Source organism: Episyrphus balteatus, chromosome 3 (genome assembly GCF_945859705.1).
Source record: "Episyrphus balteatus chromosome 3, idEpiBalt1.1, whole genome shotgun sequence".
Taxonomy (NCBI): domain Eukaryota; kingdom Metazoa; phylum Arthropoda; class Insecta; order Diptera; family Syrphidae; genus Episyrphus; species Episyrphus balteatus.
The window spans coordinates 92,055,441-92,081,375 of record NC_079136.1 but is presented as its reverse complement, the minus strand read 5'-3'; the positions used below and the strand labels follow the sequence as shown (position 1 = coordinate 92,081,375).

The 25,935-nt window shown below is 32.6% G+C and overlaps 1 protein-coding gene across 1 annotated transcript; it reads right to left on the bottom strand.

Moving 5' to 3' along the window:
• Positions 1-1,626: 1,626 nt before the first annotated feature.
• Positions 1,627-25,276, bottom strand: LOC129913301 (E3 SUMO-protein ligase RanBP2). Its single transcript, XM_055991901.1, has 8 exons — positions 24,967-25,276; positions 12,560-13,594; positions 10,610-12,497; positions 6,129-9,466; positions 5,663-6,065; positions 3,062-3,508; positions 2,320-2,985; positions 1,627-2,113 (listed from the first exon to the last, which is right to left on the bottom strand). The coding sequence occupies exons 1-8, from the start codon at positions 25,036-25,038 to the stop codon at positions 1,800-1,802; spliced, it is 8,163 nt and encodes a 2,720-aa protein (XP_055847876.1). The 5' UTR covers positions 25,039-25,276; the 3' UTR covers positions 1,627-1,799.
• Positions 25,277-25,935: the final 659 nt, after the last annotated feature.

Below are 25,935 nucleotides of genomic sequence, written 5' to 3'. Positions count from 1 at the left end.
ACATATTCTGTTAAAGAAACGCAAAATGCTTCTTTTAATCGTCCAATCTTTTAAAAGATATAACAATTCAATACATACTAGGGGAAATTTGTTCGGGATATTTAGTTTTATTGTCCATGGAATATAGGAAATTTTAACTTAAATTCATTTTTTTCTAATAAGACCCCTATAAGAACACTGACCACAATTCGAAGTTGATTTCCGAAAAAAAATTTTTTTTTTTTAATGTTGGTAATTTTTTTCTCGGGAGATTTTTTTTCCTAGGGAAGATCACGATAGGAAAAAAAATTCGTTGGGAATAAAATATTCCGTGGGAAACAAAATTCCCCGGGAGATTCACGATAGGGCCCAAATAGTTTTCATTCACCACAACTTGCCTTCAGTAGATTATGAGTACTAAAATTGCAATTTTTTAATAAAACACACATTTTGGTATAATAATTTAAGTCTTTTTTCTTCTCTATTTGGTATTTGGTATTCGGCCGAATAGTTAAACTATTCGGCCGAATACCGAATACCAGAAAAATAGGCCGAATACCGAATAGTGGCCGAATGTTCGCGGCATCTCTAATGAATATAATATGAATATAATATAAAAAAAAACGCACATAAACTTTTTTTTTCAAACGCAAAAAAAACTTTTTTGAACACCCTAATTTTAAATATTTTTTTCTTCGAATCGTTTTTTAATTCCGCTATTAATAGTAGAAAAAAATACATATGTATTTTTTCTGCGCCACCCTAATGTAAAACGGTTTAGAAATTTTCCGTGTTATTAAAAACAATATTTTCCGAAACTGAAAAAGGTAATATTTTTTTGCTCAACCCTTATTTAACAAAACTCATTCTGTGGTCATTTTTTATATTTTTTTTTACGTTCATGAACACTCAATGACTGCTGAAAATTGTACTTACGCAGGCCTGCAGAATTGGAGTGTTCATTAATGCAACAAAGCAGGAAGGCAGATTCCGACGTTTATGAAAACACCCAAAGCAGGACCTTAAACTTAAATTTTACAAACACAAAAATAAGATATTTTTTCTCCAAAAGTATAAAAATTCAATAGGTACTTACGGATTTAAATTTTGTGTTGTCATTAACGTTCTCATCAGTTTCATTTTCAAAATGTGTAGTCTTCACATTATACAAATTATATTCTCGGGACGACGTTTAAGAAGAATATGCAAAGTTTAAAGACATTATCATAGATGTAGAACAATCGTTTCAAAATGTATTTCATATGGCTTTGCACTGGTGTCAGTTCTTGTAATTTTGGTATGTATGTAAACATTCTTTTGAATTCATTACTTTTTTAGTGTTTGCTCTATTCTACAAGAATTACTTAAAATTGAGCCTGGGCAGCAACTTTTTGCGCTGCAAATATTAAACACTTATATTTATAATAAAAACTACATAATTGTTTTTGTTTTTTTTTTTGTGAAAACTATAATTTAAGTTTTAAAATTAATAAAGGAATTAATAACATATAGGAAGAAAAATAATGACAAAATAAACTGTTTATAGCTAAGTATTGATTGTTTTAACGAAATCAAACATTAATAAATTGCCTTAAACGCGTAAGCGTTATTTTGTTTTAACATAAATTTTTTTTTTTGTTTTTATTTTTTTTATTTTTAATAATACAAATAATTTAGGCTTGGATCAAATATTTTTCAATGACGGCAATAAGTATTCATTGTGGTTTAAATTATTTTTTTCTTTTTTTGTTTTTTTTTTCAACATTTTGTATTTATTTTTTATTTTTTTAAACTATGTATATTTAGCATCAGAATTTTGTTTAGTCTTCTTCTGGTTCTAATTCGGCACGGCTTTTTACTGTTTCTATGCATTTTGATAAAACTTCATTGAATTTCTTAGCACAATCAACATTACGAAACCGGCAAGAGAGTTTTTCTAGACTTCCTTCAGTTCCTTCTTCGGCATAGTTAAAAGTAGCCCAGAGGAAAGCTCTTTGATTGTTTCCCATTTGGTTGAAGGAAAAGTCTGCTCCAATTGCATGGTTTAGTACAAGTTTGAAAATCTGTTCGCGTCGCATCACCATCCGGTATGTGCCTTTTGTTTTGTGCTGCAGGATTTTTAGCTCACCAACTCCTTTAAAATATATCAATTTTTGTTTTAATAAATTTTTAAATTGTAAATCTTATGAATCAAAAAGAAACAAAAAATTAACTGGTTACATATTAAAAATCAAGCTAAGCTATTTTTGATGATATTCCACCAAAAAAACAAACATCTAGTACACATGCAATGTTTCACAAACAGAAAATACAACAAATGAATCTCATTTCCCAACTCACCTCTTTCCTTCCATTCTTTTTTATCTTGATCGTATCTAAAAAGTGTGGCTCTTTCACCAAAAATTTTCTCTTCGTCCTCTTCACCTGTTGATACCGTAATTTCGTCGGGTAATGGAATAATTGGCTCAAAATGTGGATCATGGTCGGCATCATCGGATTGACTTTTATTAAAACTACTGAATGCATTTGTGTGTGTTAAACCAATAAAACCACCTGATGGAGGTGCAATTGGTTTAACTTGCGTTGCTTGCTTAGCTAACGCTTCAAATGACAATCCACCATCAGAAAACAGACTTCCTGTAGTATTGCCAAACACAGTCTTGGTTGAGGAATCGGCGGCAGCTGTTTCTTGTGGTTTTTGTTGCACTCCACCAAAAGTTGAAGAGCCGAACAAGGGTTTTGAGCCAAACAGTGAACCACCAACACTTGATCCTCCAAAACTAGTCTTCGTGCTGTTTGAATCTTCTATAGTAGTTTTGACTGCTGTGTCGGTTTGTGAGCTATCGCCGCTAATCTGCGGTTGTTGTTGTTGTCCAAATAATGAGTTTTGAAAAGTTGGTTTGGACAATATATTTGTAGAATTGTTTCCGAATAATGAAACACCTGTTCCATTCCATTGTGTAGCATTTCCACCAAGTATTGAGGGTTTTCCAAAAACAGATTTATCTAAAAGGGAAAAAAATAAACATATTTCAATTAATATAATCAAATTTACCACCAATTTTTTTTTTGTCAAATTTACCACCAAAAATATTTGAACCTGTTGTAGTTCCTCCACCAAATGCAGTGCTGTTCAAAGCTTGTGTAAATGAGAAATTCGTGGCATCACTTTTTACTGAATTGAATCCGAAAAGTTTGCTTCCAAAAATACTATTACTATCAGAGGTTTCAGTTTCAGTTTTAGGAGGGGACAATTCATTGACAAATTTGCTTGGTTTTGTAATGCTAAAATTGGGTTTGTTTATTGTTAAATTAGTCATGTCTAGTGGAAGTGGATCATTTGAATTGGATGAGGGAGGTGCATAGTTGGGGAAAATAAAGTTATCTGGGTCACATCCTCGGCATCCGGGACAAGTCACAATAGAAGATACATCAAAGAAACTATAGGGTAACAATAGTTTATCGGCGATTCTTTTGCTTTCGTCGGAAATGTTTACTTCTTTACTTGGCTGACTTGATGAGCTCACATCTGAAAAAAAATAAAGTTATCGTTTTTTTTAATTGTTTTTTTTTGTTTTTTTTTTTTTTTAAATTACTCAAATTCAATAGATTTATTGTATTTCTACACATACCAACTAAACGGATAAAATGATTTTGATTTCTTAGGACAAAAAAAACCTATCTCATATAAGCAGTATTTTGTTGGGAACTGAGTACTTACGATAGATGATTTTACAAGGTAAAGAACAAAAAACGATATGTACATACTTTAAAGCTAGGACTCGTAAAAAAATTGAACATAAGATAACAATTAGACATGACATTATGATGATAGAAAATGCGAAAAAAGTGGGTCTCGTAATTCTGTGTGCCAGTGTGTCAATCTACCTCTACCTCAAGCTGCATCCTAAACCACTAAAACGATTAACTTCAAACTTCGTAGTTAACAGTTTTATGTGCATCCCTAGAGGGATTGAATTTTTTTTAGGAACAGAAGGAAATTGCCATATGACCAAAATGGAAAAGGTTTTTTTTCAATGATTAAACAAAAATATAATATACTGTAAGGTTCCACTTTTAATATAAAAAAAATATATATTTTTTTGGACCGCTGACTTTCTCGTAAGCGACGTTAACTATTTCAACGAAAATGTATGTACCTTGTACAAGAACTTTTTAGTAATTCCATTCGTATCGGAAATTTACTACGATTCCCGAAAAAACAATCAGGAAATCCGTTCGTAATAAAAAATTTCATACAAATCGTTACTACAATCGGATTTTGTGATTGTTTTTTTCGGGAATCGTAAAAAATTTTCGTTACGATTGGAATTCGTGATAAGGCCGAAGCCAATGTTAACTTTAAGAAAAATTAAAAAAAAAAAAAATATTTAAGAAAAAATCAATTTTTTTTTTTTTTTGAAAAATCAAATGATACTTTAAAAACGGATTAATGATTTTCTTCAAAATGTATTTTTTTTGTGGCGATTAATTTTTTTTTTGAAAAAAAAAAACGGTTTTAACAATTTTTAAAATAAAAAAATTATTTGTGACACAAAGACTTTAAGGCATATTTCTTTTGGAGGTCAAATCAACTTAAAGAGAGGTTTTTGTAATTCAAAAAAATTTATATTACTTCCAAGTAATTTTAAAGGTATAATTCAGACCGTTTTCTCTTTCAAACAAAATTTCTTATAAGAAAGTTTTTAAGTGGCCTTAATATAAATCGAAATAAATTTTTTTCAAACATTTCATTTGTTTATTTAAAAAAAATATTGTTTTTTTGAAAAATGTATTTCTCGAAAGCAGATTTTTTTTTGCAATATGCATTTTTTTAAGATTTATTGTTGTCAATTACAAATTGGAATTGTTTTAAAAACAGAATTTCAATTAAAAAGTTTTTACATTTCAACAATCCTAGGATTATTTAAATCATAAAGGATATATGAATACCAAAGCCACAGCCATATTCTTGGTTGGGTCAATGCGGGTTTTGAGTTTAATTAATTTTTTTTAACTAACGAATAGTCCAGTAATTTTAGGTTTTATCTGCGGAAAAATTCCTACTGGGCTCGATTTTGGTATAGACCTTCGTTACGGCGTTGTTATGAAGATGTGAAAAATAGGTTGGATTTACAGAAAAATGCATAAGATTGTAGATAATCTTATGACGAACAGATTTTCTATAGACCCCTATTGACCTCCGAGCAACAGGTCACGAGATATATGCGAAAAACTGATTTTCGTGACCTTTCGACCTCTATAACTTCTAACGCGGGCGCGATATCAATGTCGATTTTTTACATCTTCATAACAACGCCGGAACGAAGGTCTATACCAAAATCGAGCCCAGTAGGAATTTTTCCGCAAATTGGGGTAAAAAATGCCTAAAATTACTGGGCTAGAAATACTGACAAAGAGACGGACTATCGCGGCTCATTTTTTCACATTCTGATTCTATTGTCCTTTTTTATTGTTATCTCAGCTTCGACTTTTTTTACGAATGCTATAATTAACCAACTGTTCATTTTTTTTTTAAATATTTGAAATTATACAAAACAAAAATTAAGCTTAATGAAGAAATTGACGGTTTTAAATGAAAGAGATGTTCAAACATTTAAAGAGCATCTTTGAACAACCTTTCTTATTTATGTTAATTGAAAATGTCTCTATTACTACTTACCACTTTCTTGTACTTGATTGTTTGTTTCTTTTATTGCATTTGCTGTTCCACTCAAACAATCATTAACCGCTTTCATGAAATCATCAGCAATTTCTGTACTCCTAAATCTCAAACAAAACTTATTCAATTCTACTTCTCCTTCGCTGTAATCGTTCACAATAAATAACCACGATTTATCGTCTTTATTTTTATAAAGTACATCTTCATTCAGAGCGTGATTAAGACAAATTTTCAGAACCAGTTCACGACGCATTACAACACGCAGTTTCTTTGTTATTTTATGTTGCAATATTTTCACATCGCCCAGACCACGTTCTTTCCATTCGCCATCAGTGTACCTATACAGTTTAGCACGATGTGAGTACATAACCTCTTCATCTTCTTCACCAGTTTTGACTTCAATCTAAAAATAAAAATAATTGTTTTATAAAAAAAAATATTAACAATAAAAACAGATAATATTTACTTTATCCGGTAGTGGAATGACTGGAGTGAAATAAGTATTATTTTCTTCCTCTTCGGCAACTTCATCATCATCTTCATCAGCCGCAGTTCCGGGTGAATTCATTGCCTTTAGAGGACTTTTAGCTTTACCGGGACTTTTAGGTTTCAATACGAAATTGAAGTCTTTTTTATCTAATGAAAATGAGCTTCCCACAACTCCTTTTTCTGCACTTGATTCAATTGTTTTCGATGGTAAAGTAAAGGAAAAGGTTGACTTTGAAATGGTGCCAGTTGTTGTCGTCGTTGAAGTTGTTGAATCAGATGATATGCTTGTTGCAGGCATAAAAGAAAAAGATTTCGATTCTCCAACATTAGTCGAAGAAAAGTTTGTAGAAGCTGTGTTGCCAAAATTGCTTCCAAAGATTTTCTCTGATTTATTTTCAGTTTCTCCATCTTTTGGAATTCCAAATGTAAAACCACTACTAACGCCCGTCTCGCCAAGATTAGATTTACCAAAACTAAAAGCAGGTGTTTCGGTTTTCGTAGGGGCTGTATTTCCAGCAGCAGGGAAGCCAAAACTGAACTTGGCCGACGGATTCGATGGTGCTAAAATGTTAACTGGCTCTTTTTTGGGTACAGTTGAATCTTTTGGGTTGTCACATGCTTTGCAATACAATTCATCGCCAGAATTCGACAAATAGCATTCTGAACATGACCATGAGCCTAATTTTGGTTTAAATTTATCCCCAAATCCTGGTGCACTTGGTTTGCTTTCTTGGGTAGGAGCCTTTACTGTTGTTGATTTCTGAGCTGTAGTTGTTCCAAAGCCAAATGAGAATTCAGATTTTCCATCAACGGCCAAAGATATAGATTGGGCTTCTTTCTTTGGCACTGTTTTATCTTTGGGAGCCTCACAAGAAGCACAGTACAACTTGTCGGCCGTGTTAGAAGTGTAACACTGCTCGCAATTCCACGAACCCTCTTTTGGTTTGAATTTATCACCAAATCCTACTAAAGGCGTTTTCGCAGTTTGCTGTTTAGCTGATTCCACTGCTTCAGTAGCCACAAATGATTGAGTTGCAGCTGCTGCGCCTGAATTTCCAAATCCAAAAGTAAAAGTTGACTTTGTTAAAGGAATTGAAGTTCCCAAAGTGTTTTTCTTAGGGACAGTATCATCCTTAGGTGCCTCACAGGACGCACAATACAGCTTTTCAGCCGTATTTGAAGTATAGCATTGCTCACAGGACCATGAACCAGTTTTTGGTTTGAATTTATCTCCAAAGCCTTTTTCTGCAACAGGTGCAGTTGATGTCTTTGAAGGCTCTTCATTCTTTGCGTTTTCTTCATTGGCTGCTATTGTCATTTTAGCTTGAGCTTCAGTTATTACATCTAAGAATTGTTTGCAACTCTCGGCTGTCTTAAAACGAATAGTAAGGGTTTCAACTTGTAGTTCGTTTTCGGAAAAGTCCTGTCCAGCCCACATGAGAGATGTTTTTGAGTTTTTCGTGTATTTAAAGCTAGTATCTTTGTACAAACGCTGATTACAACAAAGCTTATGAATGATCTCCCGACGCATCACTAATCTAACATTGTTTACATCGTTCTTATCCTGCAACACTTTGATATTGCCTAATCCTCTTTCTTTCCATTCACTTGTAGTTTTATCGAAACGCAGTAATTTTGCCCGATGTTCAAAGAGCACAATTTCGTTTTCTTCACCAGTTGTCACTTCAACAAGGTCTGGAAGTGGAATAACTGGTTGGAATTGAGCTGTTGGAACATATTCATCTTCATTGTCCGACTTATTTAGATTTTCTACCTTCGTTTCCTGTGCCTTGGATTCATTGAGATTATTTATTGGAGACGGATATTCAGTTTGGGTAGCATTAATATTGGCAAACAAATTTGCGAAAGGTTTGGGCTCGACATTGGTGGTTGCAGGCGCATTCGTTGTTTTATCAAACGTAAAGTTTGCAAAAGGTGAGGAAGTTTGTGATTTAGTTTCCTCGGGTTTCTTTGAAGATATATTTTCAAACAGTGTTTTGGGAAGAGTTGATGTTTTGGTATTTGGATTATTGACAGTTGAAGTTGGAGCTGCACTCGTTTTCTGTGCTGGTGTACTTGTCTTGTTTTCGGCAAATGTTTTAGGCAAACCGAATCCGAAGGGTTTAGTCTTGGAGTCTAAATTCCCATTCGTTTTTTTCTCCAATTCGATGGCTTCATTGCGAGCAACCTTAAATGCAGCTTCAAATTGCTGTTCGGTTTCCATGTGCTTAAAACGAACTAGGAATTTTTCCAATTTTAGTTCCTCATCGGCAAAATCATTTGCAGCCCATATGAATCCTTTGTCGGAGCTTTTTGGTTTTGTCAAATTCAGCTCACTTGTTATGCGATGGTTTGCACAAATTTTATGAGTTTGATCACGTCGCATAAGAATTCTAGATGTTCCATTTTCATTATTTTTGAGAATCTTCAAGTCCCCTACACCACGCTCCTTCCATTCTTTATCCGCAAATCGGAACAACTTGGATCGTGCTGAGAACATCACCTCTTCGTTTTCCTCTCCGGTTTTTACTTCAATTTCATCGGGAAGAGGAATAATGGGCTGAAAGTCTGGCCTAGGATCATATTCCACCTCATGTTCACTTTTATGCAAATCGGATGTATTACTGTCATTGGTTTTATTTAGGCTGTCAGTGTTATTGGGCGGAGGTGGCTTGAAACTGAAAGTTAGTGGACTACCAGTGGTTATTGTTGTTGCTGTTGTTGTTGTCAATGGTGTGGGGAATTTCATGGTGAATGGTGATGTTATGGATGTTGTAGATGTGACTGTTGACACTGGGCCCGTCATAGGGAAGCTTGTATTTGGTGGTGGTTTTGTTGGATCGTTTGTAGATACCAAACTCGGCTTAATGTGATGCGATGGAATGGTCACACTCAAAGTTGGTTGTGGCTGCATGCTTACGCTTGTTGTTGGTAACGGATCAGATGAAGTTATTACAACATTAACAGGTGGTCCTTTTTCTACTGGTGTATTGTTGAGAGACTTGTTGAATGTAATGGGAACTGGAGGTGGTACGTTGACTGTTGGTGGTGGTATTTGAGGAGCAGATGGTTGCATTTTAGGTGGTATGTTGATGGAAGGTAGAGGAGGACCTGTTAGTGTAGGCGGTGGTTGTTGCTGGATTGAAGGGCCTAACTGCGGTTGTTGGGGAGAGTTTTGGTTAAGCAATCCGAACAGGTTTGAGGTTCTTGAATCAGGTGCTGGTGGCTGCATTATCAAGGATGGATTAAGCCCGGTCATATTAAAGTTCATCGCTGCAGAATCCATGTAGGAGAGCCCCAAAGCATTTCGATTGGCTGTAAATATTATATTTTTTAACCATTTTACACATACATAATGTAAAGGAAAATTAATTATACAACAAATATTCCTCAAAAGAAAACGAAATATTAAGGGCCATTAAAAACTATTTTTAATCAATACAAGCAATAAATTTAAGTAAGACACAGAAATTATGCTACATAACATATACAAAAAAAAAACTCCTTCAGTTGGATTACATGTCTATCTTCAATGTACAAGGGGGTCAAAAAGTTCGCGGAATGGTAGTTTGCCTTGAGATCCAGGAAATCAAATTCCTGAACGATAAAAAAAGGCTCCACACTAAAACATATTGTCATTGCATGTCTTTCTGACATTTATGTTTGATTTTATTTAGTTTCTGAGAAAACGCTTCTCAAAGTTCAAAATAGAGGACAAATTTATAATTTATGATTTTCTAAAAAAGGGAATTATTAACGAATAGATTTAAATTCTTAAGCAATGCATTGCAAAAATTAGTGAAATCACAACAAAAAAATAACTGTTGAAAAAAGAGCCAAGTTCTACTTTCTTTAAATTATAGTGACACAAAAAGCATTGAAATATAAAAAGGTACCAAAATGTTGGATTTTAAATTTGTATCAATTAAATTTTGATTGTTTTCTTGACAAATTTAAAAATTGGTAATTGAAAGAAAACTTGTCAAGTAAACAATCAAAATTTAATTAATACACGTTTAAAATCCAACATTAGAACTTGGTACACTTTTATATCTCAATGTTTATTGTGCCAGTTTAATTTAAAGTTTAAACATATGAGAACTTGGCTCTTTTTTTAACAGTTTTGTTTTTTTTTTTTTTTGTGATCTAGTCTGTTATCCGCTGAGAATTGGCTTGCATTTTGTTGGCCTTGTAGAAATCAACGAAATTTTCGACTCGCATCAGTAACGTACAAGATAAGAGCTGAAAATTGGAAATTCCAAAAGGAATATACATTCAAAAAAAGTTTCCAAGAGCCACGACAGCATGCCAGTGACAATAAGTATCCGTAAGACTATAGCCCGACTACCCGTCGCAAACGCGAAAACATTAAACATTATTTCCTTATTTTTGGTTTGTATTAAAAGCTCTGAAAGAGATAGAAAACTGAATATTTATGCATATTTATTAAGAACTTACATAATTGTGATGGATGTGTTCCCATAACAGGTGCTGCGGGTGGTTGAGGTGGCATCATAAGCTGCTGAGCATAATAATTCATTGCATAATTGCCATACAATGGATTATTGTATGGACTTATTCCTGTTCCTGGAACATTAACAACTCCACCTGAAGCTACAGCTGTTGGAGTATGCAACCTTTGACCCATCGAATTCTGCTGCGAATAATTTGATCCATACATATTCATGGGCGTCTGCTGTTGTTGTTGTTGATTTGAATACATTTGATTTTGTAATTCATCTTCTATGATATATAAATCATCAAGCACATTTGATGCATCTTCATCGCGACTTGGTGGAATCGATTTTTTAGGCATGTTGTCTTCAATAAGACTTAATCTCTCTTTTATGTCTTTCAATTGAGTATGGACATCAACAATTTCTGGTTTAATACTTTCTACAATTTCTTTTTTGACAAAAGTCATCATATTTGAAATTTGCTTTACCATGTTCTCCAACTCAACTGTTCGTTGTGAGACAATTGAGGTTTCACGTCGTGATCGATTGCTGATATTGTGTAGTTGAGTCGAATCACCAATATTAAACTCTGTTTCTGCATCTTCGTAAGAGCTGCTATTATTACTTTGTTCATTCATAAATTTACTTTTACTCTGCTGTAGATTTTTCAACTCAAATGGGATCACCGCATTCAAAGGATGATTGGGATCGACTTGTGTGCTCTTCAACAACTGAAGTGTTTGATTCAGACATTCACTTGCTTTCTCTAAGTAAGCACGTTTATTTTTTTTCGGTGTCTTCATTGCTTCATCCAACTTGCGGTAAGCTTCGGATTGAAAGTAAGTAGCAAATGGTAGTTGAATACCCGACAATTCCTCAATTAAATCCTCATATTCAGATTTTTTAAAGTATTTAGTTGCCAGAAAAGTAACTGCTTCTTCAGCTAACTTGGAAATTTCTCGTTCCTCTGATGAACTTTTCACATCAGCATATTTAAAATACCGTTTGAATGGTTCCAAAACTCCCTTATTGTTCATTTTAATCATATTTAAACCATACTTGTATAAATTCTGTGCTCTTGCTTCAAGCATACCCTTTTCAACTGGTTTGTTTGCATCGATAGCTCGATTTTCAAATATCTTGCCCAATTTAAAGACGATTAACATATCAATTTTCGGTCCATTAATACCCCGTACAGCTTCAATGCCGTATTGTAAGGTTGCACGAATTTCGGCCAAGTTATCACTAGCCAGATTCTTATAGACTTGATAAGCGAACAACCACCAATTAGCTTGCTCATCGGTGCACAACTGATGTTTGATGTTCACGAATGGCATTATTTTTGGCTTAGGTACAATTCCTTGATGGTAACAGTCGTGGTTCAAACGTTCCACACTAAGGAGACTTTTCAATTGTAAAGTAGTTGCGTAGAGGAAAGTTTCAATATCAAGTTGATTAAGAGTTTCCGCTCCACAGAACGACAAATTATGTGTGGAGAAATTCAGTCCACTAAAGAATTTTGCTCTAACATGTGCCAAATTATCATTTCCTAGACAAAGATATACCATGTGTTCCAAAGATTGTGGATTTAAGTACTGAGCCGTTTCTTCATGTTGTTCCAATTCGGCATAGGTGGGAAGTTCATAGATGGGTTCTGATAATTTGGCACATTTAATGAAATATGAAGTATTTTCTTTAACTTTTTGGTCGCTGTTGCAGAAAAGCTGACCAAATATGCCACGGCGCCAGTTTTTATCTGTGCAAATTTGACGAACTTGACTGACCAACGCCTCAGGCGTAGTCCAGGGTGAGTTGTTTCCAATTATATTATTTATTTGATTGCTGTTTTCATTGTTTTCTTCAATACATCCAACAAGTGTTCGCCCAGCCTAAATAGAAAAAAGTATAAACATTCTAAACTGACAGAGAAAATGAAAATTGTTATCTTTACCTGAACACATCGAAAAGCCCCCTCTCTATTCCATTGCTGAAGAAGGAGAGTACCATGCTCATCTAAGTGCTTCATCCATTGTTGTTTACCATCCGGTCTTCCACTTTGATAGGCTAGCAGTAACATGGGCAGAGAGCTCTTAATGGTTTCCTTCCACTTATATTTGTTTTGAATTAACTCCCTTTTGAATATCAATGCAGCTGCATATAAACACAACTGCCCCTGATAGTGTTCCAAAAAGCGTGTTACAAATTCTTTTTGCTGATTTAAGGTGTCAACAAGCTGAGAGAATTTATATAGATATTGATCGAAACTGAAGAGCAAATTAGCCGTTTCAGTAATCCCACCATTGGGTAAATTGGTTTTGTTTGAAACAAAACTCAAATGAACTTGTCGTTCTAAGCATGTTATGAGCAAAAGCCAAAACTGCCAGTCTTTTTTGCCATTTGGTATTTGCTCGTATTTGCTTAATACAAGCCACACGACATTATACCATTCAGGGCTTTGAGCCAACATACCATGGTTAACCATTTCCAACTGATAAGTATTCTGAAAGGCTTCTAGAATTTTATTTTGCTCAACTAAATGACGCATCAGACGTATGCGTAAGTTAACATCTTGTGGCCGTGATGAAATTTCTTTTTGAATCATTTGCTCTACTTGGTTGGTTTCAAGATTGTCTTTATTCATGAGTTTAAGACGCAAACTAAAGACGGCATCATGTTGGACTTTCTCACTTTCAGCCAGATCACACCAATATTTTGCCTTATTAGTGTTTAATGATTTGTCATCGATTAATAATTGACAAACTTCACCAAGGAGATCCGGTTGCTTGGGATTAAGTTGCAAAGAACGTTGAAATGCTGCAAGAGCTTTGCTGGTCTTCTTTTGATGTAAATAACATTGACCAAGCAGCTTGTGTGCTTGATCGTTGTCATCCTTGATGGAAAGATATGATGTTACATACTCTTCGGCAGCTGAGTATTCGTTGATTTTGAAGTACAACTTAGCTATTGTAAAGCTGCGAAGATTTTTCTAAAAATAAAGAATAATAATGAGTTGAAACAGCAGTTTTTTTTTAAGGAGTTACAAATAACCCTAATATGTTTATCATATTGCAATAATTGTTAAGAACATTTAAAATGGAAAGGATATATGCCATAAAAAAATTAATAATTATTATTATATATTTCAAAGAGCTTATATTGATATAAGTTTTTGTATATTGAAAAGTCATATTAGTCCAGCGAACAAGGTCGATGCCTTTTACTCCTACCGGCCTAGGTTCGAATACCGGTAAAAATTGAAATTGTTTTTTTTTTTTTTTTTGAGGATATTTTTTTTTGACAAATTTAATTAATTTTTATTGTAATGTAAAAAAAAAAAAAAACAACCTCAATTTCCCCTCAGATTCGAACTAAGGCAGGTAAACTTAACAGACATTCACCTTATCTTCTAGGGGCTAGGCTATCTCCACTTTTTGAAATAGGAAAACTTTTATCTATGTAAGCTGTTTAGGATTTGATTTTGGGTTGATGGATTTGCTTTTGGATTGTTGGATTTGGTTTTTGATTGTTGGATTTGCTTTTCTTAATTTTTTTAATTCACAAACCTAAACATTAAACACGCACGATACTAAAGCCAATGAGAAAACAGCAGAAGTTTCCCTGGGTGTCCACTTCTATTTGTAATTATTCAATGCCAGAATAGAACCCTCGTGAAAACTAGACGCTGTGGCTTTACTTTAAAGAGTCGCTATTTTATTTTTAATTTCGTTTGCTTCTACAATATAATGGTTGCAATAATGAAAGGCCTCATTTTACATATGATTAAAAGTTTTATTTATTTATTTATTTATACAGACTAACTTAAAAGTTTTATAATTCATTCACGAAGATAGAAATTCTTCTTGAAGACTTATCCAATAATAATAATAAAACTTTTGAACTTTTTTTAACAAATACAATTTACAAATTTTTATCAATTTGTCTGTTAAGTGTTTTGACGTTCTTGCAAATTTACAACATTTTTAAATCTATATTTGTGAAATTTAATAATAATTTTAGAAGAGGTTTGTGTATTTTCATACTTGCAGGCAGCTGCTTGTGTAATCAATTTATATTGAAGGTTTTGAATGAACAACAACAACTTCTTTCCGCTCATCTCCCTCCTTGTATACGAACAACGAATTGTTGTCATACGAATAGAGTTGGAGAAAAAGTGAAAGAAACCGAATGAACAATAACAGTCTTGTCTGAGTTAATAAAAATGCTAGTCGGTTCAAGTGAACTTGATAATTGGAAAACCTGTTCGGGGTTATGAATTCACAAGTGGCAGCGGTGGTGCGAAGCGTAGTGCGTCGGCCTCCCAACCGCTAGGTCGTGAGTTCAAGCCCAGCTCGGGCAATTTTCAAAATCAATTGAACATAAGCGACTTAGCACCACTGAAAGGAGTCTGATGATCGGGTTGGTCCCCGTGAAATAGCTATAACTCCAGCCTATGAACTTGGTGGTAACACACACACAAGTTGTTGTTGTTCATTCAAAACCTTCAATAATAATTTTAATTAGTTAAATTATAATTTTAATTAGTTTTTAACTTTAATTAGGTTTTAACTATTTTGCAAAAAAAAATTTAAGTTTATTTTTAAAAATATTAAATCTTAATTCATTTTTCAAATCATTTGGCAAGCTGTTGAAGAGATTAAGTCCTGCATACATCAAACAGTTCATGGTACTGCCTCTGTTACACCAAGTTGGTCTAATGTTTTAATTGTTTCTGAGATCATATGGCTGTACTTCAGAAACCATAATAATGTTTTCTTCTAGGTATGAAGGCATCATTTCGTTTTTTATATTGTACCTATATAAATATCATCGTATTGTAAGTTATTAGCTGGTCAACATTCATCCATCTTAAAGCCTCCAATATTTGTTGTATAATTGTTTTGTTTGATTTATATAAGGTTATTTAGCAATACAAGAAGTGCGGTACTACTAGGGCTTTGTAAAGCATTATTGCATTTCCCATAGTTAAAACAGGTCTTATACGTTTAAGAAAACCAACTTGTTTAGCTATTTTTGAACATTTGTACTTGGCATGATCTTTAAAGCTAAGATCAGTGTCTATTATAACTATTAAGTACTTATTGATCTTAACACAAATCAAACAAATCAAAAGTTTGTCAGATATTTGATAAAATGTCATTTTGTATGCATTTATATAAATGAATAATTTAAAAACCAGATCTGCTAGGAAAAAAAACTAAAATTGTTTTCGGAATTAGCACCCTTAATTTATTAAGAGATGATTTTAAGCTATAGAAGCAGATAAAAAAAGGGTTATTAGGGGTATCAGCATGAAGATAAGGAGATATAGAATATTTGTACCTAAAAAAATAATTGATTTTTATTAGAACCTTTCTTAAAATACAATTTCATTATTTCACTAACTGAAATGTATTTCAATGATCAACTCTAACCTCAAATGCCTACCTGCAGTAGTAAATTTCACTGACAGGGCTTTCCAATGATATGGTGTTTTAGCTATAAATAAAACACTATGTTTATCACACATTTTTGAAGAAAATTGGCCTTAAAGTAAAAAATTATGATGGTTAAGAAAAAATTAATAGCTTTAAGCTGACCAACCAAAACAGATATAAACGCAGTTATAAAGATTTACATTTCTCCTAAAAAAAAAGACCTCTATCAAGGTTCTACTGTTAGTATTAAAAGAGAAATTATCATTAACATGAGTAAAGGTATACTAAAATAAGTGTACGAAGGAACTATGAGACTTTTATTCGGGATGTCAAAAGCAAGCGAAAAAGCATTTGACTGAAACCACTTTTTCATACAAATAGTGCGGGGTCCTTTGTCAATGATAGATATAACTGACTTGTCAAAACCCACTCCACTGATTTGTTTCAATAATGAATTTCAAAAAAATATTCTATGTAGGTACATATGTCTCATTATCTTCATGCAATTTTTTTTGCCTTTTTTAGCTTAAAATTGCAAATGAAAAATTTCAATGATGCATTTCAATGATAGTTTAGTTAGTTTAGTTTGTTGGTTTATTTAGTATTTCAACTATTATTTACAAAAAACATGGTACATTAAGTCTTATTTGTTATAACTTTTTGACGTGTTGAGATTACAAAGCAATTAATTTATAATAATAATTTAACAATTAAAACAATTTAAATAATTTAATTTTAACAAAAAAAAAATATACCTAAACAAAATAAAATAGCTATTACTGGCCCCTTAGAATTTTTGAACCACCACTTCAATTAATGAGGTTTATAAAAAAATATAAATTTTACCAAGGTGATTTTAAAAATTGACTTTAATTTAAGACTTAAAAAAATTTCCAGAAAAGTAAAGATTTTTTTTTTCAAATCTACTCTGGAAATATTGCATGTGCTTCATTTTTTTGCAAATTTGCTCGAAATTTCATGACCGAAGTTCGAACCCTGTTTGCGAGTGTGTATGCTTCTTGTTTTCTATTAAAATACATACTCGTATGAACAACAAACCAATACAAACTGCGCTAGAGTGATTTTTAAAAATGTTTGTTACTGCAAAAAAAAAACAATGCACGACTGAGTCGCACGTACTTGTTTTTCCAGTTCAAAGCACTTTTATGTTAGAGCTGTCTCTTACCTCGTTTGTATGACCGATTTAAAGATCGAATTGAATCTGAATTGAAATTTCGATCCAGGTATATGACTACTATACCAGATCGAGGAATCGAATTGAAATAGAGTTGAAAACACAATTTTTCTTTTAAATATATTTACAGTATAGAAAAATCTAACCAAAAACAAAGTGCAAGTAAAACTAGATATCATAATACATACATACAGTGAATTTGCAAATAAGAAGACAATCACACACATTTCCACCATAAATTATATCTCGAGTATTCAATTCGTTAGGTAAATATGCATATTTTCGATTCGATTCAGCTCCCCGAGTCGGATCGGATCGACAAATCCAGATTCAATTCGATCCAGGTATATACAGGGTGTCCCAAAAGTAATGGATCAAACGAAATATGCTGATAGGCCAACTTTAGGGCTCTCAGAATCTGGTAACTTGTTCATCCCAAATCCTTACGGTTTTCGACTTAATGCAGTTTTTGTGAAATTTCGAAAAACCCCGACTTTGCAACAGTATTTTGCTTCCTCCGCTCATAATTGATTTTTGTTTTTTACAATTCTTTCACTAAAACATTGCCTAATAATAAGAAATAATTAATTAATCAAAACATTTTTTTATTTCATACGCCATTTTGCTGTAAATTAATTAACAGTTCCATGTTTTATAAAAACTCAAATTCTTACTTTTATTTCAGAGCAACACCCTGAACAAAATTTGTATGGTGTGACACTGGTTTATTATTTTGAAAACTTGCCGTGTTATTGCAGTTTTCAAAAATGTATAAAAATTTCCAAAGTTGAAATTAGAGCCCAAGATATTACAATTTGAATGCAAAAAAACAGACGTTTTCAGAGCAAAATAACAAACAAAAATCGAGGCTTTTGTTCAAAAAGAAATAAACAAACAACAGTCGAGAAAATGTGTTTATTTTTCTTTGTTATTTTTCTCTGAAAAGCCCTGTTTTGTTGCTTTTAAATTGTAATATCTTTAGTTCTAACTTCAACTTTGGAAACTTTTATACATTTTTGAAAACTGCAATAACACGGCAAGTTTTCAAAATAATAAACCAGTGTCACACCATACAAATTTTGTTCAGGGTGTTGCTCTGAAATAAAAGTAAGAATTTGAGTTTTTATAAAACATGGAACTGTTAATTAATTTACAGCAAAATGGCGTATGAAATAAAAAAATGTTTTGATTAATTAATTATTTCTTATTATTAGGCAATGTTTTAGTGAAAGAATTGTAAAAAACAAAAATCAATTATGAGCGGAGGAAGCAAAATACTGTTGCAAAGTCGGGGTTTTTCGAAATTTCACAAAAACTGCATTAAGTCGAAAACCGTTAGGATTTGGGATGAACAAGTTACCAAATTCTGAAAGCCCTAAAGCTGGTCTATCAGCATATTTCGTTTGATCCATTACTTTTGGGACACCCTGTATAGACCTAAATCTTGATTCCATTCGCCATACAAACAGGGTATCTATTGACGTAATGGAAGAGCCAATAAAAATTTTTTTTTTTTGGTATTTGACTTTTTGTGAAAAACCAAGAATTCAGTTTTATTGCAATTTCTTTTAATATTACGTATGCAAAAGTTAATCAAAATAGTAAGAGCCGTTAACGAATTAACTACATATGTACATATGTACGGGAAGACCCGATATTAGTGATAAAAAAAAAAAGAAATACATTTCCATCATACGTAATTTTTGAGAAAAATTTAAAACGCAATTACGTAAGAACTAGAAACAGAATTACGTGTATTAAATTTAATCAAAATCGTTAGAACCATTTTCGAGAAAATTTCAATAACTCGAAAATTTTGTAGGGGGTACACGTTCTAAGCGAGATACATATTAAAAAAAAAAACAACCTTGTAAATTACAAAAAAAAAACATCTGAACCAAATTTCAAGAAAATCTGTCTACCCGTTTGGGCTACTAGAACAGATGGACACACGGACGCACCGACCAACGCAGAGACCTACGGACGTCATGACTAAACCCACTTTTCTGGACTTCTCTATCATCAAAATGTTAGTTTTGATTAACCTCGAAATTTTTTTTTGACCAGAAACCAATACTTGCCCTATAGAGCAAGTAAACATTCCACTAAGAGGGATTGAAAATAGTCCAAGAATCTAAAAAAAACTTATTCCGAGTTAGAACCGAGAACTGGCAGCAGATTTCTTCCGCGAGAGGTAACCGATTTATATTAATAGAGCAAGGAGGTCCTGCCGGCTTGTTTTGGCGCCGGTTCTGAGAAAAAGTGGAATAACAGTGCAGTTTTTTCAAATGATTATGATACCAAAAAAATTACTGCATCTCTTATAGCTCAAGCATACGTGATACCAAAAATATAATTTATCAAGTTTAAACGAATCCATCTGCCCACAATATGCTTTAAAATTCTCGTGAATTTCCACAATTCAATTGCATTTTTCGGATAGAAGTTAATGAGTAAACTCACTTAAAACAATTTTTTGGATTTCAGGGAATGATAAACTGTTGTATTGCCAAACATTTGTTTTTGGTTTCATAATCATTTAAAAAAAAAACTGCAGTGTTGTTGCACTTTTTTTTTCAGAATCGGCGCCGATACAAGCTGGCAGACTTACATGTTTGTTATTGCTATAAATGGACCTCCTTCCTCTACTAATTATATGTACGGTTACCTCTCGCGCAAAAAATCTGCTGCCGGCTCTTAGACTTTATGGAAAATTTAGGGGAATGCAAAAATATGGCGAAAAAGTTCGAGTTAGAGAGAAATTCGACTTCGTATGGCTACTAGTTTCGTTCACAAAAAACAGTGTTTTTTTTTGCGTCACTTGAATAGAAACAAGCTCTTAAATTCGATAAAAATGATGAAAAATCATGGACAACACTAATTTTAGTAAAGCAATATTAAACTTTGACATTATTTGCAAAATATAACCAATTATGGGGTACGAGCTACCAATAGGCACCACAGAAAATGCATAAATAGAAGCTAACTTTGGAAATGCACTTGCACTATGCAAAATCACGAAAGATATTGGAAAATTTGCCGAATTTGGATGAGAATATTTTTAAGATATCGTAAACTAGTGATTGAATAAAAAAATAAGACAGGTTAGACTCAAATCAAGAGCAGAGAAAAAAATAATTTAAAAACTAGCTGCAACTCCCTTCACTTTGCCGCTAAAGTCGGTCAAAAACGTGGTGTTAGTGCGATGGTAATGTGTTGGTTTGTTCCATCATGGAAGTTATAAAAGGTGCACAACATTAAAAAAGCCTCAAAATGCAAAATAACAACATTTTAAGTTCCACTTAGATAACAAAAAAGTTAACTATTTTATAGTTGCAGTCGAACTGAAAAGAAGTGAGGTAAAGAGTGGTTTTTTAAAGGAAAACATACCAACTCATCTGGACCATGTTAATATTACTCATATTTCATTGGTTTATGAAAGAATAACTTTTAGCGCATCGCCACCAAAGGGCACTAAAATGTGTTATAGTAATACGGTTTGTTTTTATGATGTGCAATACCAAAATTAAAGCTTCACGTTTCGAAAAAAGATGCAAACTTTTACAAAGAAATAATGGTAGAAGCTCTTGGCAAGTTTAGGAACGTGGAAGAACAACCGTCATAGAGATTGCACAAGGATAGTTCAAAAAAAAAAACAACGCAATAGAAACAAAACAGATGCATTCGAGATGAAAACGAAAGTTTATTTCACTTATTCAATCCTTAAATTGTAGAAAATGTCATTTTCTTAATTTGTAAGAAGTTACCCAACACTTTTATCACTTTCTCCAATTAGGTACACGATTGTGTACAGTACAAGTGCATTTTCAATGTAAGCTTCTATTTATGCATTTTCTGTGGTGCTAATTGTAGCTCGTAGCCCATAATTGGTTATAATGTGCTAATAATGTCAAAGTTTAATTTTGCTTTACTAAAATTAGTGTTGTCCATGATTTTTCATCATTTTTATCTAATTTAAGAGCTTGTATCTATTCAAGTGACGCAAAAAAAAACACTGTTTTTTGTGAAGTAATGCGAAAAAACGAAACTAGTAGCCATACGGTTTCTGTTTTGGGTTTTTTGTTTTTAAAACATTGTTAATTAAAAGTTCCTCTTTGAAAATGGAAAACCAAAAATCTACTAAGTTACCACACCAAAGCTCCAATCGCTATTTTCTAAAGAAAAAATATTGTTTCTATTCAAGTGACGCGCAGTGTACTTTGAATTTTCTAGGAAAAAAAAAATCTACCATAAAATGAGTTTCAAAATGTTCACTTTTTGCAGAAAGTAATCTATGTAGTTACCTTAAATAATAAAAAAAAATTTGGCTCAACTTTCCTTTAGGGGAGCACGAATATTAATACGCGAATACTTTTATTTGAAAGCATGCCCCCTATACTGCCCATAATCTCGTGAAGGTCCTAACTAAATTTTTCTTACTTCTGAGTTATAGAGGGAAACAGTAAATATGATATCGCAATTTGCATATAAAAATGAAAAAAAATAGTACATTTTGAATTTTCTGACGTATTTGAAGACCTAGGCTAAAAAAATAAATGATGATAAATCAGAAACAATGCCCTAACTCCAAATATGTAAAAAAATCAAAATCGAAAATTTTGTAGTTAGGGCCTTTTGTTAGAATTACTCTACTAAGACGTTGTTCTAAATCCACTGTAGTAAAATAGTACTGTGTTATATTCATAAATGTTTTATGTATATTTGATTTGTTAATCAAATAAATATTTTATTATTACTTCTTAATTAATTAGTACACGACCCGACATTTGCTTTACGGTGAATTTGCTTAGCCGATACAACTCAAACCCAGGGCCACGACACTGGAATGCTGTGAAGCATTTACTTCGTAATCTTCGTGGCACATCTTCAATGAAGCTTGAGTTCCAAAGAAAAGGAAATGACATAATTGGTTACACCGATGCTGATTGGGCAGCTAACGTTGATGATCGTAGGTCTACTACTGGATTCGTATTTACTGCTCAAGGAGGAGCTATCAGCCCTATGATGGTAGCCGAACGGAAGAGATTTGTATCCGATTTGTACGAATTTTTCAGTTTTCATATGATTTTAACCCTTCCGACTGTAAAACCGGACAGATTTACGAAAAAAGTCTTAGGTGCGTTGAAAATTTAAAATACATGCGATTCTTTTCCGATTCTTCCCGACAGAAAATCAAGTGTGAAATATTGTCCGAAAAATATAAAAGCCAATATATTTGGAATTATAAAGAAATAAATTATTCAAAACCAGACAAATGAGTGCACAAAACAATAATGAGTAAGTAATTTCTATTTTTATATGTTTTATATGTTTCTAATGTTTTGTTTTTGTAGCAAAAAGAACAAAACAAAACAAGCAAAGGGAATAAAAATTTAAAGTCATTGAAAGAAATAAACAAGAAAAAACTAAAAGAGATCCAAAAACACAACGAGAAAATGGAGAATTTGGTAAAAAAAGTCGACGGTTTCATTGCAGAATTTCAAGAAAATTAAGCGTCTCGAAGAATTCCAGAATAACAAGAAAACAAATAAAGCTTTATCGATGTTATAAATTGAAATGATTTTGATTTTCACGATAAGAAAAATATTTTTACAAACTGGTAAATGTCAAATGAGTGCGTTGTTTGACGTCAATTTTTCTTTTCGAATTCGGGTACCATGAATACAAAAATCTTCCGATCGGAACTTTTCTACGATCGGCAATTTTTCCGATCGGCTACCATCATAGGGCTGTATATCTTGGAGTTCTAAAAAACAGCATACAGTGGCACTATCGTCATGTGAAGCCGAGTATATGGCACTCTCAGCTACTTTACAAGAGGCACTTTGGTGGAACGGACTTGTCACTCAACTTGGTCAAAAGGAACGCCCACTTCAAATCCTTTGTGACAACCAAAGCACAATAGCGATTGCTTCAAATGCAGGGTTCTATCCCAGAACCAAACATATCGATATACGCCATCACTTTATTCAAGATATTCTAAACCGAGATCAAATAAAAGTCGATTACGTAAGAACCAATGAGCAAGTTGCAGATGTGCTTATGCTTACTAAACCTTTAAACAAAATTAAACATGCAGAATTCAGAACGGCAATGGGAGTGAAATAAGAACCATCGTCTTAAGGAGGAGTGTTAGAATTACTCTACTAAGACGTTGTTCTAAATCCACTGTACTAAAATAGTACTGTGTTATATTCATAAATGTTTTATGTATACAGTAAAACCCGGATAAGTACCTCACCTTAAATGCACTATTTTGACAGGCACTAAAGCGGGTAAGGTACTTACAAGAACCGGGTTAAGTGCTCATAGGCACTTATCTCTATATTTATTAAATAATAAAAAAAAATATGTTTGATTACTAAAAACATAATCTTCACAAAACAAAATTACTTTGAAAGTTCAAAATAGCTAACTAGTTAATTTCTACCTTTAGTAGAATTTTTGAATTTAAAGCGGTTTAGGAAACGAAGTTTTTCTTACAGTTCAAACTTGTTTCAAATGTGTACTTAAAAGAATTTTTTGCAAGTAAATTCAAGTATAAGTATTTGAAAAGCCAGGCAATTAAGCGGGGAAGGCAGTTAAGCGAAAGGTACTTAAAAGATGAATTTTATATGAAAAAATCCTTAAAATTTTGGTTCTAAAAAAACAAAGGTACTTATGCGGGTTAGGCACTTAAGCGAGAGGCACTTATCCGGGTTTTACTGTATTTGATTTGTTAATCAAATAAATATTTTATTATTACTTCTTAATTAATTATCGAGAAAACATTACGTGTTTTAATTCGTCTCTGCTAATACCTTTACGAGATTATTTGCAGTATAGGGGCATGCTTTCCATCTCACTTTTGTACGCCTTGATCTTGAAAATGTTCTTCGTGGTCGTCTAGGTGTGCTCCCTTAATGGAAAGTCGCCCCAAAAATTTGACTCTTTATTTTTTTGTTGGTTTTTTGTTTGAGATTTTGGTAGGTTTCCTCTTTTTTTTATCCTAGATCTGGTCACCTAAGTAAAGGTATTGGTTTCCAATTGAGTTTTGTTTTCTCTTTCAATACGAGTTGATTCTTTTTTGCTTTAAATTTATAAACCAATTTACTACAAATTGTGTTGGCCATCTATTTAAAGTAAAACACATATTATCCTAACATCCTGACTACACTTGTCATAGGTCATTAGAGTGGGAGTAAACAGGAACAGACAGGAAGAATTCGCTTTCGCGACGAAATGAATTCGTGGTCAGGCCGAGTTTATTTGTATCGATAAACAACCCCTTTAAACGTTGTTGTAATTTGTAAAAGTCAATCAATTATACGTAATTATAATTGAAGTCTTCATTTTATTTTCTTCGTGTTTTCTTTTTTTTCAGTGATTTTACTTTGATAATTTAGGGAAAATTTATTTTTGTTTTCTTTCATTTCAAACCCTAAAATAAAAATTTCTTGTTGGAATTTTGCCACACGCAGCATCCAATCCAACAAAAAATTTAATTACAGCTATAACCGCCATTGGTGTGATTCCGACTGTCGGCATTTTTATTTCGCAACTTCACAAATCGAACGCGAATTGACTCCTCGACATTATTTAGCAACACAAAAATGAAAGTAAAATTTTATTTTGAGATTTGTTGAAACATTTTTTTAATGTAATTTTATAGTTTTGTAAATAAATATAAATATTTTAATAAAAATTAATTAATCATGCAATTTTTACCTCATTTTCCGAACGTAATTTTGACAATGCAGTGCGCACATGAACATCTACTTCTTTCTTCGATTTAAACATTTTGGTCAATCTTTTTGTAGTTATTTTATTTCAGCACGTCTCAATCGAGAAAAAAAATATTATTTGTCATTAATTTTAAAGCTTGCTAACACAAATATAATGATGTTTTATTAACGTTAACGATAAATTGATTTTATAATTTTTGCAAATTCACAAAACTTCCGTCAATGAATATGATTTTTCCACATTCTTCTCGATGGCGAGTCGATGCAAGTGGCGGTTCGGTGCTCAGTTTTTTTTTTGCTAGCTTTTTTTTTTGAAAATTTACTAGAGTGAAGTTGGAAGGGGTTGAAATTTTTTGACATCTAGCACAGGGTGACACTGTTTACATTTACATTAAACGATTTTTGTCAGGGTTTACACTTGACGATTTTTTTCTTTTTGTTGTTGTAGTCGTGTGGAAAAAGGAGGAAGTGGTGTTTTTCCAGTGGAATGAAATCACAAAGATTACAACAGCAAAATAAAATCGAATAAAACCAACTAATCTCCATAAAACTGTGGCCACAACCAATAACCGCTTAAGTGAGTTAAGACAAAAAATTTTCAGTGGTCTTATGATGCTTTCCAATTCAAAGTCTACATATTTTTACTGTTTTAACTATAAAAAACGATAGATTAAAACCATCTACATCGAGTTAATAAAAGATTGAGTTGTTTTTGAGGTAAATTAAAAAATGCGGAGCATTATAGTAAGACTTAATTTTGTTTTCTTTTTCGACTTAAGCGGTTATTGGTTGTGGCCACAGAAAATATAGTGGATTCCCTACAATTTTGCTGCTAAAACCTAGTACGCAGCTGAATTTTTCATACAAAATTTCGTTAACGAAATCTTGAACGAAATTAAATTTGCTTTGTTTTTGCTTTAAAACTTATTTTCGGATGTTTTTTTCAAAAAAT